Here is a 13,707-nt window from a genome sequence, read left to right on the forward strand (position 1 = left end):
GAAGCTGTGTTCAGGGTTTTATCCCCGTCTTCCCTGATTTGAGAGCTGAGGCTCGGGGGACTTGATTTGGCAGCAATTGCTAGGAGGTCTCCAGCAAGCTCCAATTGCTTAATTATAGGGCAATTTCATGATGGAAAGCATCCCCGCCACAGTGACACACAGGTACTTGGTCCCACTAGTGAGAAACTGCTGCTTGATGCTTCTTTTGGGAGATAAACTGCAATGTGGTGATCTTGTTGGCTATCAGCAAAGGTGTTACAGTGCTGAGGGGACCACACAGAACATGCAGTGGAGTTGAGAACCCATGCTTGCTGCTTCTGAAGCTGCAAACAAGGCACAGGCTAGAGCAACTGATAACTGGGGGGACTTCAGTGTGTTGACCACAGTAGGTTTCCTCAGATTGTTTTCTCCTCTCAGCTGTCGCAGGATTCTCTGTCAAGGGAAAATCATCCAGCGATACCTTATTCACTGCATTTTTTTTGGATCTTCAAAAAAAAGCACTTGAGTGCTCTGAAAATATGCTCACTGTCTCTAAGGCATACAGTTCAGGCAAATCAGAGTTGAGTGATGGCTTAGACTAGGTAGCATCAGAGCTGAACACAGTGATCCCAAAACTGTTAAAACATCACAATGATCATATTCCAGACAATCAGGACCACCCCCTAGTTGATACGGAAGGACATGACCTAGGGATATAACAGAACCCGATCTTAATTTACTGCTTGAAAAGGTTGTGCTGCATGTTTACCATGTATATGCTGTTCCAGTGTGGGCATGGGGGGGAGATATCTCACAGAAGGCAGGGGTCCTGAGCTCCTTCCCCAGCCCTAGCTACTGTTATCTCACAAAACCTTGGGTAGGCACTTAGTTCCCTTTTGAAATCTCAATACCTCTGTCAAAGTTAGATGAAAATGTCTGGTCAGTTTAAGTGTTACTTGAATGTACGATGACGGGAATGAGACTGACAGCAAAAAAAACCCTGCAGAGCTGCTCTCTCCAAGTCCTGTCACACCAGAAACAATCACAAGTGTTAGCCACCACTGCGTACTAAGCACTGACTTGAGAGGCTTGCAGTGGCCCGGGTTTTACAGATGCCTGACTTGGGCATGAAGACAGATCCCCCTCTCACAGCGCTGGTCAGGCTGGGAAAGAGGGCTGAGTTTTATTTGCATGCTGTCATCAACCAGTAAGGCTGAGGCAAATAAAGGGAAAAGTTCTCAGACAAGTTGTTGAGAGAAGTGGTCTGGAATGGTCTTTGCTATCTAGAACAATACCTTTCAGTATGGGATGAGGTGAGATCAGCTGGCTGGAGGGCTTCCTGCTTTGCATCACTGCCCTGGTGTTTGCTGGCTTGTGAGAAACAGGTGGACTATGAAAAGAAAACAGAAACTCATCAATGAATGTGGTCAAATGATGTTTCACACCTACCACCTATTGTTGAGGAACAGGCCTTGTAATTTCTATTCCCCGTTGTGCTGCATTTTCATTCTGAATCCCTGATACACCTTTCTTCTGCTTGAAATGGGATTAATGATGCATCCTTGCAAAGGAGTCAAGTACCCAGGGCTGCTGCATGCTCTGAAATACTGAGGATGACACTTTCTTTTTTCCTAACCACATAAATCCCTGCTGCTACTACATGTGACACTCTAGTGTTGCTGTTTCTAAGTGGATCCTGTATGGATCACATGATGTCAAGCCATTGCAAAAAGGGAGGACGGAGAACTGTGGCCAGCCTGATACTACCCTTGGGGCTAAGTCACAGGTGAGAGAAGAGCAAATAATGCTAGCGTGGCTGAAGTGCGCCCGCCAAATTCTGGCTCAACTTGAGTAGGAATGAGACATGCTGACTAATTGAGCCTGCTTCATCGAGGGCATATACCTCAAACGGGTTGTATTCTTGCACCTGGATTGTTCTTCCATCTTCGGTTTTTCCTCCCTGATTTGTGAAGCAGAGTTGTTAAGCAGCTGGGTTACAGCCGTGCCTTGTGCTGACTCTTCTTTAACTCTGCTCAGCCTCTGATCTTCCTGCAGTTCAAGGATCAGCTCTTGCTGTTTCTGAAGCTGCTGCCTCTGCTCCTCAATCAGACATCGCTGGAAGTCATGACAGTGTTCAAAACTGCTACCATAAGCAGGAGCTGGCTTTGGACCAGGTGCCTGAAACTGCTGGGGGAGAGTGGCTGTTTGATTCCTGTACACAGCCTGGTCCTGGGCACTCAGGGCTGCACATTTTACGGTCATCTCCCAGGCAAATTTGGGTTTTCTGTGGGAATGAGATGTGTGAGCAGCATCCCAATGAGAGTTGTCTCTGGTCTGGTCAGGTTCTTTCTGTGTGAGTCCAGTTTCAGTTGGCTAGGGGGGAAAAAAAAGAAATAAGGAAAACTTGGCATGGATTAGAATGAAGTACCCTTCTGCCCTTCCTGCGCAGTAAGTATTTCTTTAATGCAGATCTGGTGAGATGCCTGAGAAGTAGGGTAATCTCAGCTGCGCGGTCTTTATCCAGTTCCTAGCCACAGCAGAGGGGCCCTGTTATGCACAAAGTAACAGGTTGTAGGAAAAGACTGTTAGGGAGCTGTGTGCCATTTCACTGGGAGGAAGAAATCCTGATCAGGCAAGAGCTCTGGCAGGAATATATCCTGACTATTTTGTTAGGGAGCACAGCTCAGGACAGCTCATTTCTCAGGGGTCAGCTCATTATTCAGGGATTAGCACTGTCCCTTTTGGACTGTGTTGTCCCCACTCAGAACTCAGATGGAGAATAAAAGAAAAAAATGTTGAAGTGATCTACATGGCTGATCCCTTTTCAGGTGGAAGAGAAGTGTACAAGGTGCTGCTTCCTCGTGCCTCTTCTCCAGCTTTGCTAAGTATTACCATGAAACTGGTGCACAGTGCAGAATGAAGCTGTACCTTTTCTGACACATGGTTTTTCTCTGAAGAAGCATCAGATGTAAGATCTGCTTTCTGATTCCTAGGTCAAACCCCAAATTCAGTCTCATCCTTCCAGCACAAATTTTACCAGTGCATCAGACGAAAAACAGGGGCCTACTAGGATGATACAAGCACTGCAGGAAATCAACTTTTGCTGACACTTAAGCAAACTAAAAGGTTGACCTGTAATATGTGTGTGTGAGCTCTCATGCTGGGATCGGGATACTGCTGTGGTACAGGTTTTATAGACAGAAAGGAAGGGCAGGCTCTGACCTGATAAATGCCAATTTAAGGAAGCTAGCTCTGATTCTCCTCTCCCACCTCCTTGTGATGCACATTATCTGAAACAGCCACTGACAACTTTTTTCCCCCATGTTTAAAAGCCAGAGAGCTGCACTGGCATGACAAAATCTCTTGTCACGCAGTCAAGCATTATTCTTTTTAAGTCTAAGCAGGCATCAAAGATGTAACTAATCTCTCAGCAAAAGCGATCTGGGGTGGGATGCTCATTGCGACTCACAGTACATGAAGGGTTGTTCTTTGTCATTATTAGAGATTATTTTTAAAACGCATCCATTGTCCTTCACTTTTGCCTCTGATTTTTAAAGACTTCCCTCCTGAACAGTTGCAGGCAGTTATGTGGGGGTCACCCTGGGAAAGAAGCTTTTCTCTGGGACAATGTACTCTTGATTTCAGACTGCACAAAAGAAGTACTTTGTAAGAGTACTGAAATGCCAATAGACAAAAAACAAAATGGGAAGGATTTACCTTGTCTTGCTGCAAATCTTGATGATGGTTTACTTCTGCTGTCCCAGGCTTGTTAACCTCCAGTGGCCTGTCCAGACCACCCTGCCCCAGTGACACTGCCTCCAGCAGCTGTGCCATCTTTCTCTTCATCTTCTCCCTCTGGATCTGCAGCTCTTGCTTTTCTGTCTCTGCTCGGCTCCAGCGCTGCCATGCCAGAAAGCAGCAGCGCAAAAGCCGTCGCCGGTTATGCTCCGCAGACAGTTGTTTTTTCCTGAATGAGAAAGCACTTGTGTTACGACAGGAGTGAGACTTCTGCAGGCTTGAAACAATTGCAGCAAGTACAGCAGACCAGGCTATGGCATGAGGCCCCATAATTTCCTGAGTCTCTTTTTGTGGCCTAACTCTGAGGCACTCCAAAGCTGTACAGTTTCTCCAAGGAGGAGTGGGAGGGCAGAAAGGATGCCCATTATTTTGAAGTAAGTTTCCCTAGTTCACATTTTGCAATTTCCTGTGTCATCTGTAGGATAGGTCTGAAAGAGGAAGTTCCCTTGCCAGCTGCACAGGGGGAAGTGGCAGTGCCTCACCACACAACCTGCCAGACACCTGCAAGAGCAAAATTTTCTCTGGCTGATAGGTAATTCATCCAACAGCCTCCTCAATGAAAGACACTGGCCAAAATGATCTCTGCTGTACTGCTACTGAAATAGGAAATAACTATATTAATCAGGAATAAATATGGCACCTCGTATTCTCTGGGGTCCAGAGCAAGCCAGGGTGAGATTGCCAGGAAAGATACCTACAGAGCGAGTGAGATGCAGGCTTGTTGCAAAGTGCTAAAGCTCTTGTTTATCTCTGTCCTCCTTTTCATCTGTGCCGCAGCGTCTCTGGCAGACTACAGGCAGCGTAGCAGTTTTCTCAGAAAGCTACCGTTTTCCCCCTGCTGGCTAACTGGCAACCCCCTTTTACAGTCCCTGATCACTGCTGTGCCCAAGTACTACTGCAGTAGGAAGAGTGCCACAGTGTAGGGTCACTACCTGTTTTGATCTCGGAGATGAGCTTCCAATTGCTGTGTCTCCTGCTCTACCTTCTGGGCCCAGGTATATTTTCTCCAAGCTCGCAGGGCCTTCAACTGGCATTTCCAGTCAGCAAAGGCTCTGGCTTTTCCCATTTTAATTCTGTGCTCCAGAACGACTTTCAGCCAAGCAGAGAAATGTCGCTGCATGCACTGCATGGAAGAGTTTCAGAAAACCAATGAGAAGGTACAGCCCGTCACACAAATGCTGATCTTCTCAACCCTTCCCCTTATTTGACTTTCCTTTTTGAGATTCTTTTTAGTATCCCCACTTTCAACAATTACCTTGAGGGTAAAAAACCCAGTGCAGAGCATGTACAGGTCTTCTACAAGAAGCAGAAAGGGACTAGAAGGATAACGTCATGGGGCTTTATGCTTTTGAGTGAAATGCACTTAGTTCACCAAGTATAAAGGAATAAAATGGGTGAGGATCATAGAAGTTCTAGAGAGGAAAGTAATTTCAAAATCTAGAAAATGTCTTTAAGATGCTACAGTTACAAACACTTCTGAGAACAGTTCACAAATATCTCCCATGGGCCACTTGTTTTTTGGTGTGTTTTTTTCTAACTTAGACAAAAATTAAGATACTTCCCAGCATGAATTTATGACACAACCTAAGCTCACCCTTGTTCCAGCATGAAGCCAAACCTTTCCCCTGTTGTGTAATTAGACTCGCTGCCTCTGGGAGTGATTTACATTGTACAGAACAGCAATTTGCTATCTAATCTACCCCATGATTCTAGCCCTGTCACTGCAACACTGTTCATTTTGATCCTCCTAGTGGGTCAACTCACAAGACTCAGCTGTTCCCCTTTGTCGTAATGCCTTGTTTTAATTGCATTCCTCTCACTCACTGAAATCTCCAAATGGAGACTTACAAAACGGACAAAATGTCAATGCATTAGCCATTTCTTTCTGCTTTAGGAAAATAATCGGAGTGTCACTATTGCTTAGCTCAGCTAAGCCCTGGCTTCTCACATTATGCCAGCCCTAAATTGTTCTGTGGTTTCATTCAGGCTTAACTTCATAGCTTAAATTGGGCTGGAGAGAGGTTGTGTACCGCTAAACAGTAGGCAAGCTCAAATCCAGCAGACGGGCAGATGAAGTCAGCCCTGGGGAGAATCACCATAAAAGCTGTGGGACTCTTCTATAAAAGAAATTCTAGATGTAGATAAGTAGGCGTTAATGATGATTGATCTATTAATTAAAACCATTACCTGATGGGTGGCATTCATACCTGCACTCAGGGAAATTTATTCCCTTTGCTGAAACTGCCCATATAAAATTAATTCAGTACAAAAACATTGCTCTTTAATTGCAAGTATTTGATACAATTAGGTGTTTAACCCAGAGCTGGCCATGGTGACAGGATAATGAGGGTAAAAGAAATAGGTTCCTACTAGAAATTACTAAAGTCTGCATGCTTGCCTCGAAAGAGCTGTTGCAATATCACAGAATATCCTGCTGCCCCCAGTGGGAGTGGATCCCTGAGGAACCCATTACTGTGGATGTGCTGGCGTACTTCAGTTCTGGGAGACCCACTTCAAAATTCATTCCAGGCCTCAGCACTTCCCTTTCCTCTCCCTGCTCCTGCACCAGGATCTGCAAGGCAATCTTTAAAATATCTTCCCATGCACACAATAAGGTCTTCTCAGGACCTTTTGTGCCACTTCCCCCTTTTTACTTTCTTCCTCAAGGGAAAATAAATCTTGCTCCACTGCCTCCTCTGTGCATCTGCCTATTTCTCAAATGCAGAAGCCTCTATGTTCACAGCTGTCCTGAGCACCACATCTTTTCCACAATTCTAAGTGAAACTCCCACTGAGTACACTTGAGGCACAGACACAGTGGGGATGGAGGCTCAGGATTTCTCGCTCCTAGTCTTACAAGATCATTTTTGCCCTGCTCTTCTGCTTTCCTGGTATCAGAAGGACAGCTTGGAAGGAGTAAAAAATTCTGATAACCAGGACTTTTTACTTCAGTTTTGCAAATGTTAGCTGAGGGCAGGTAACTCGGTCTCAGACAAAGAGGGGTGATGCTCACTCTTTGCTTATTGGTGTGAATCTTGCGCAACAGCTCCTGAGCCTTTCTCTGTTTCTCCTCTCCTTGCTCCTCCTCCTTCGGGACCAGGAGTGGTGATGCAGTAATAGATACCTCCTGCATTGACAACTTCTGACTTTTTTCTTGTCTCTTCCCCTCCCTGGAAAATGAACAAACATACAGATCTAATACAACAAGAAAAGTATTGTAGCTCAGATTCCACTCTCTTTTTGGCCAATCCTAAGAGAACCACCCCTGCAGCTTCGAAAGCTGCTGATTATTTAACTCAGCCTTCTTAGAAAACAGCCTCTGTCATGGTTTAAAAAGTCTGGAGTGTTTCCAAAGTGTAGCATGCAGAAGAAAACTGTAAGATTTCAACAAAGCACTTGCATTAGAAGATTTAGGATCTCAGGGCTGCCTAAGCAAATAAACGGCATCCCTACAAGTCACATCTCTGACAGTTCAAGCTCAGCAGAAGCAAAAATAATGTCTCTGCAGAATCCTCAGCAAAAATGCTGTTTATTCTCATAGCAGAGGAAGTATTGTAAGTGCTGGGGAGGGGAGGACGGGGAGGGAAGGGGAGAGAGGGAGCATGTGTGCTGGCTTTCATGCTGCATTACACACTACCAAGGCTTGATGCGGCCACAAAGCTGATGGAAGGAATGCATGGTGGTGCAAACATGCTCCTACTTTGTGATTCAGTACAGTAATGGCTGAAAGGAAGGCTAATGGTACCTTTAGCCCATCTTCCCACTAATGATAAACTGCCATTGACAAAGAAATAAAAGTTTTTGGGAGAGTCTGAAGACAGAGCAACAACAGATGTTTCCTTTGGGACCACCACTCCTCTTACATTTAGCCAAAGGAGCTGATAAGCGTTCTTCATACGGTTATTTCCATGCCCCCCTCTCCCTCTTACGTTCTCCGTGCTTCTGCCATAGTGTGCCTCTTCTCAGCCATTTCCTTTCGCAGCTTCACCATTTCCCTCTGGATCTCCTCCTCCTCCTTCTTGGCCTTCAGTGCCTTCCTTCTGTCCTCCTCCTGTGCTTGGAGCCTGGCCTCAGACAGAGCTAACCTCTTCAGAGACTTTTCTTGTCTCTGAAGCTCTAATGCCTTCTGACGCTTCATTCGGTTTTCTTTCACCTGGGAAGGAGGAAATCAGCAAAAGTCAAAGCAGATACCAAAGGCTGAAGAATTTGAGGTTCACTGTACACTGACAGGGTGGGTTACAAGCCACCTTTCACATGAAGCAAGCAACCCTATCTATAGCTGGCACTGACTGGGCAGGTTCTGTTCTCAGACCAGCAAAAAAGTTCCATTCAAGAGAGTGAGGTTAAACAAGTGTTACTCAGAACTCAGACTGCCATGGCAGCTTTTCCTGTCAGTCTTCAGAAAGGGGGGAAAACCTTAACAGACGTAGTGAAAGTTGACTGTGCAAGCTACTGTAATAGCTAATGTGCACGCAGAAATTCAGCTAAACTGCGGAAGAGTATCTTCAGGTGTTTGCCTCCAAGTCAGAGATTATTGCAGGTTGGGAGAGAATACAGGGGAAGTATCACTGAGCATTTACTGTAATCCTATAATCCTTCATCTTACTCCTTTTAACTGTGCTGCCTTGCCTGCTCGCACCTGCTTGTGTCTGAGCTCCATGATTATTCGTGGATCTGCAAGTTTTTTCTTTTCCTTGATATCTTCAAGTCTAAGGTCTTCCACTATCCCACCATTCACAACTTCACTCTGCAAAAGATGCTGTAGGTATTCTTGGACAGAAAAACTTTCCGTTTCATGTTCCAGATAGCGGCACAAGTCTGAAATGAGGAATTCAGATTCTCTCAGGCTAGTCTGAAATGAATAAACCCCTCTGTCTCAGATCACAAAGCCTAACACAATTAAAGGGATCATTTTCCCAGACTGTGAATGCATTTATCATGGAAGTGGACACACTGACTGCACTCCATTTATCCCCAAAGAGTCTTAATCAGTCTCCCATTGAACACACTAAAGCAGTAACAGCATTTCAACCATTTTTTACTGCCTTGCCTCTGAGCATCTCAAATGGCTGTATAAATTTGACAGGCCTCACAAATACCTATACACAAAAGAAATATGATTTCTCTTTTACAAAGGGAGACATCGAATGTTTATGAGGCGCATTTGTGCAGCCCTACGGCAAGCTGCTGTAAGAGCTAGGGCAGAAAAATCATCACCTCTGATCTTGTTTCTACTGAGCCTGTTACCCTGGCCTCAAAGCAACTTTTATCTCTCAGTATGACAAGCCATGAGACCTGGCTCCCTTTCCCAGCACAACCTCACAAAGGATGTCAGGAACTCCTTTGTTGTGCTCACCATCAAACTGCTCATGCTTCAGAGGGGCTGCAGAAGGCTTTTCCAAGAGGATAGAGTCAACTTCCTCTTCTCCATCACTCATCAGCTCCAGTTGCAGTTTGGACTTCATCCAGTTACTGAGCAGCTGCTGGGCTATCATAAGGAAAAAGACCAATGACTTCATTTGCTTAAAAAATATATAGGTAAGTGTAAACTAGCAAGACTCTATCTCTGGAATAGTTGTATCACATGCTGGGAAGGCTGTCTAAAATGACTGAAAGCTGATCTGCAACAGAAAATGGAATAAGGCTAACAGTTCTGTTCTCATCTTCTCGATCAATAAAAGAATAGGAAGAGAAAGTGGTAAACTTCTTCCCTGTCACGTGTACCAAATGAATTCTTCACCTCATTTTTCCTACAAGATTCTGTGGACATTTAGATCACTCGTGATTATTATAGCATTTATCAAGGAGACGGAATTCACATGAGGTAATTCATGACTCAGATAGCTTTCATATGTTTTACCACTGCACTTGCAGACACTTAGATGTTTTCCACATACACGTCAGATGTTAAATACAAAAAGAACCAATGTTTGGACAAATGTTCATTTCACGTGTACAGGCTAACCTTTGCAAGTATCGCAGCTCCATGAACAACTGGTGAGTCTAAATTACAAGTCTGTCAGGTGGTAAGCTTCACTGGAGACTACCTGTACTCAGCATTAAGACTGCAACTACAGGAGTGCACACATGATGGATTTGGTACTCCTCAGTGAGCTCAAATGCCTAACGAACAACTCAGTATGAAGTCCTTCTATGGACTTTACTTGTATTTCCACTCTCCTGTGGAAAAACGCAAAAACTACTTTTACAGAGTTCCTACTCAAAAGCAAGGACAGCTAACGTGGCTGCTGCCTCAGCAAACCACCTGGCCTTGCTGCATGGGTGGCCAAACTCTTCCTGAAGCCGAATGCAGGGCTGTAAACTGCACGGCATCAAGAGCAGCCCTACGAGAAGCTGGGCCATCCTGAGCTATCCATGTTGTGAGGATGGGCAAAGAGCAGGGATCTCAGCAGCCGCTGTAGTGCAAGTCATCCCCTGTAAAGGTACAGAGCCAATAAACAAGAGGAAGCAGCTGCTCCAAATCTCTACGTCTAACACAAAATGAAGATGTTCCCGTTGAGTCCTGGTATTTCTAATGCAACAAAGCCTTTTAAAAACTTCCTCGAAATGGGGCGGGTTTTTTTTAAGAAAACATAAATGTAATGTTTATTGTCCTTCAGATCACTTTTGTTCTTTCATAATCTCTCAGGCCAGCTCAGGAACAAGGAAATACAACTGATAACAGAAAGAAGACAGGAAAACAGCTTATCATTTGGGGAGGAGTTACTTTTTTGACTGGGAAATGTGAGCTCCTTGTAACTTCAGCAAATGGGTTCTGGCACTTCTCTTATCGATACCTTTCTTTACAAAGTGGACTATGTGAAGTTAAGTATTCTAATCATGGGTTCCAGATAAAAAGCTTTCAGCTGAGGTAGGAACAATCCTGAGGGATTGGTAGCTATAAAAAGGAAAACCCTAGGAGAGAAAGGCAAACAACAATAATAAAGAAACACGAGGAAAGCAAGCAACTTTTCCAGCAGTTGCAAAGACAGCTCCTTTCGAGTCACTGTGCTGTATAATGCATTCAGAGAGTGCACTGTAAGCAGATATGTGTATTCCATGCTATTAGTTGAACCCTTGATGAGTATAAGTGAAATACTGACTTCCTGTATTGAAGTGGATGCTCTAGAGACGTGTCTTCATTCCATTCTATAAGGCTCACTTTTGAGTCTTAAAAGAATGGTTAACTCAGTTTTTAAAATCTTGCCTCCTGTCAGCTTTTTACACTGCAGATGTACTTCTAACACTGATAGGAGATCATTTCCCCATCTTTTTTTTAATGTACTGCAGTTTTACTTTCAAATTTCAGTAAGCGTTTGTTTCTGCAGGCATTACAAAGGGAATATTTAGTTAGCTAATTAGTAAGGAAAATTTTGCATGGGAATCAAAGCAAAACCACACAATTATCTGTAGATGCGAAAGTTACACAGAGCAACTCCATTTTCACATCTGGCCCACTATCAAAAATCTGTCAGGTAATTTTACCTGGTTCCCTATGACCCATTAACTTGTATTTGGCCATACAGTGTGTTTTCAGGGGAGGTATTCACCCTTGTCTTGACCTGAAATTGCCAGGAGACAGAGAATTTATCCTTCTCTTAGGTATGCTAGTCAAGATCTACCTTGAACTCCAGCAACTGATTCTTCTTATGCCTCTCTCCATCAGATGAAAGACATCTTACTATGAACTGACTCTTACAGTCTCAAGCCTTGCAAGAGCTTGTTCAGACCAGAACCACAACACTAGATCAAGAACAGTTCACTTTAGGCATCTCGTGGCAGGCAGTATTTCAGCTCACCTTCCTCACAGGCCTCATCATGATCTTGCAGCCGTTCCACAGTTTCCAAACTTGTCAGAGGAACACAAGGCCTCTGTGGATACCTTAACTTTTGAAGGGAAAAAGCTTCAGAGACAGCATACTCAGAGGCTTGGTCCATTCTCTTTAAATTAAAAAAAGGAAAATATTTTTAAGGATCGCTAGATATTAATTTTTAAAGTTCTTACATCCATGCTTCTCCTCCAGAGAGAGCAAACATCAGTGGGAATATCACACAAGACAGCATAGCTGTTATAAGACAGATTTCTTTTGAAACACGTTTCTCCCACTGGAAATACTGGACTTGGAAATCATTAAGTAATAATCATTAATTTGGCAATTAGTGCCAATCATAGTGATTGGAGAACACACAGGGAGAATGCAAACACCCAGCCCCTGGGAGCTGGATGGTGACTTGTTCAGCTAGTCCCCACCAACCACCATGAAATTTGTATTCAGCATTTTGTCTTAACCAGGCTGGCCACCGCGTAAACAGTCTGAGTGATTTTCTGTCCCGTATTCATCCCTCTAAGGTGTAAATGGTTCTGACATGTGACTTGTGTTTTCACATGTTAACACCTGTACCCCAGACCGCCTGCATTTCTGCAGAACTTCTTCCCTTTGCGCTCGGGCAACCCGAGCGGCTGCTGCCAGAGGCCTTTGAGGCACATGCACACCCCTACCTGCCTGCGGGCAGTGGAGCATGGGGGGTGCTGTCCTGGCTTCGGCTGGGATCGAGTTAACTTCCATCTTAGTAGCTACAACAGTGCTGTGTTTTGGCTGTGATGTGAGAACAACGTTGATAACTGATAACACTGAAATTTTTAGTTGTTGCTGGGTGATGTCCGTACAAAGTCAAGGGCTTTCTGGTTTCTTGGGCCCTGCCAGTGAGAGGGCTGGGGGGGGGGGGGGGCATAGGAAATGGGGAGGGGACACAGCCAGGACAGCTGACCCGATGATGTCATGCTAAGTATATAAACTGGGGGAAGAAGGAAGTGGGACATCTGGCATTATGGCATTTGTCTTCCCGAGTAGCCGTTACATGTGATGGAGCCCTGCTGTCCTGGGGGTGGCTGAGCACCTGCCTGCCCATGGGAAGCGGTGAATGAATTCCTTGCTTTGCTTTGCTTGCGTGCATGGCTTTTGCTCTACCTATTAAATTGTTCTTATCTCAACCCTCGAGTTTTACATTCCTTTTCGATTCTCCTCCCCGTCCCTCTGGGTGAAGGGGAGTGAGTAACTGTGTGGTGCTTGGTTGCCAGCTGGGGTTAAACCATGACAGGTCCCAGGGAAGGAAAACAAAGGGACGTTGACCCTAGAATTCATTTTCCTTCATCTCAGGTGGTTGTAGATGCAGGCGATCGTGCTTTAGGGTAAATCTCTTGCATTACTTGCCTATACATACAAGCCGCAGTACTGCCCAACAGCAAGTCCTGTGTGTGACCCATGAGTTTTACACATAGCAACAAGGTCCCTTACTCCTGAGTTGCCGTGCAAGTTACCTCACCTTGACCCTGTGCTCCAAGTTATCAGGGTCAAAACTGGGCTGGAAATACGTTTTTTTTTTAAAAAAAAATAATAATAGCGTTGCAATCACCTGTCTCCTTTTTCGGACCCAGAGCTGAACGCCGCCACCCACGGGAGCGCAGCGCAGGCTGCCCATCGCTGGCAAACCGCACGGCCGCTGCCCACCCGGCACGCCTCTTCCCTGAGCCCGACCCTCCTCTTCCAAGTGCCCGGGATCCCGCGGGCCCGGCCCGCCCTCCCCGCGCCGCTGGGGCCGTTGGAGCCGCCGCTGGGGGCTGGCGGTGGCGCGTCCCCTCAGTGCGAGGGCGAGCCCCGACCGGCCGGCGCCCCCTAGCGCTCTCCGCGCCGCACCCGCGGCCCCTCAGGCCCCGTTACCTTCGGGCTGGCCCCGACGGTGAGGCGCCGCCAGCGGCACAGCCGGTGCCGGTGCCCCGGGATGGCCGCGACCGCGCCGGGCACCTCCGCGTCCCGTCGCAGGGCGCAGCGTGCCGGGGGCGCCTTCGCCATGGCAACGCCGCTGCCCCCGCGCGAGGGGCGGCCGCTCCCGCCGGCGCGGGCTGATGACGTGGCGTGAGGCGGTTGGGGCG

General features: G+C 46.0%; 1 protein-coding gene across 4 annotated transcripts in view; it reads right to left on the reverse strand.

Annotated features, from left to right (window-relative positions):
* CCDC191 (coiled-coil domain containing 191) overlaps window positions 1–13,659 on the reverse strand; it is a 21,415-nt gene extending 7,756 nt beyond the window's left edge. Inside the window, exons 1-10 of one of the 4 annotated variants that reach the window (XM_055807095.1) lie at window positions 13,496–13,659; window positions 11,576–11,717; window positions 9,133–9,264; window positions 8,416–8,594; window positions 7,706–7,929; window positions 6,790–6,946; window positions 4,710–4,900; window positions 3,697–3,946; window positions 1,907–2,352; window positions 1,275–1,369 (exon numbers count right to left, since the gene is read on the reverse strand). In XM_055807095.1, coding sequence (XP_055663070.1) covers window positions 1,275–1,369; window positions 1,907–2,352; window positions 3,697–3,946; window positions 4,710–4,900; window positions 6,790–6,946; window positions 7,706–7,929; window positions 8,416–8,594; window positions 9,133–9,264; window positions 11,576–11,717; window positions 13,496–13,627 — 1,948 coding nt within the window. In that variant the 5' untranslated portion in view covers window positions 13,628–13,659. Of the gene's footprint in view, window positions 1–1,274; window positions 1,370–1,882; window positions 2,353–3,696; window positions 3,947–4,709; window positions 4,901–6,789; window positions 6,947–7,705; window positions 7,930–8,415; window positions 8,595–9,132; window positions 9,265–11,575; window positions 11,718–13,190; window positions 13,414–13,495 lie in introns of those variants that run through there. The other 3 variants (XM_055807094.1, XM_055807096.1, XM_055807098.1) reach the window with 3 other exon arrangements.
* Window positions 13,660–13,707: the final 48 nt, after the last annotated feature.

Source organism: Falco peregrinus, chromosome 6 (assembly GCF_023634155.1).
Source record: "Falco peregrinus isolate bFalPer1 chromosome 6, bFalPer1.pri, whole genome shotgun sequence".
NCBI lineage: Eukaryota > Metazoa > Chordata > Aves > Falconiformes > Falconidae > Falco > Falco peregrinus.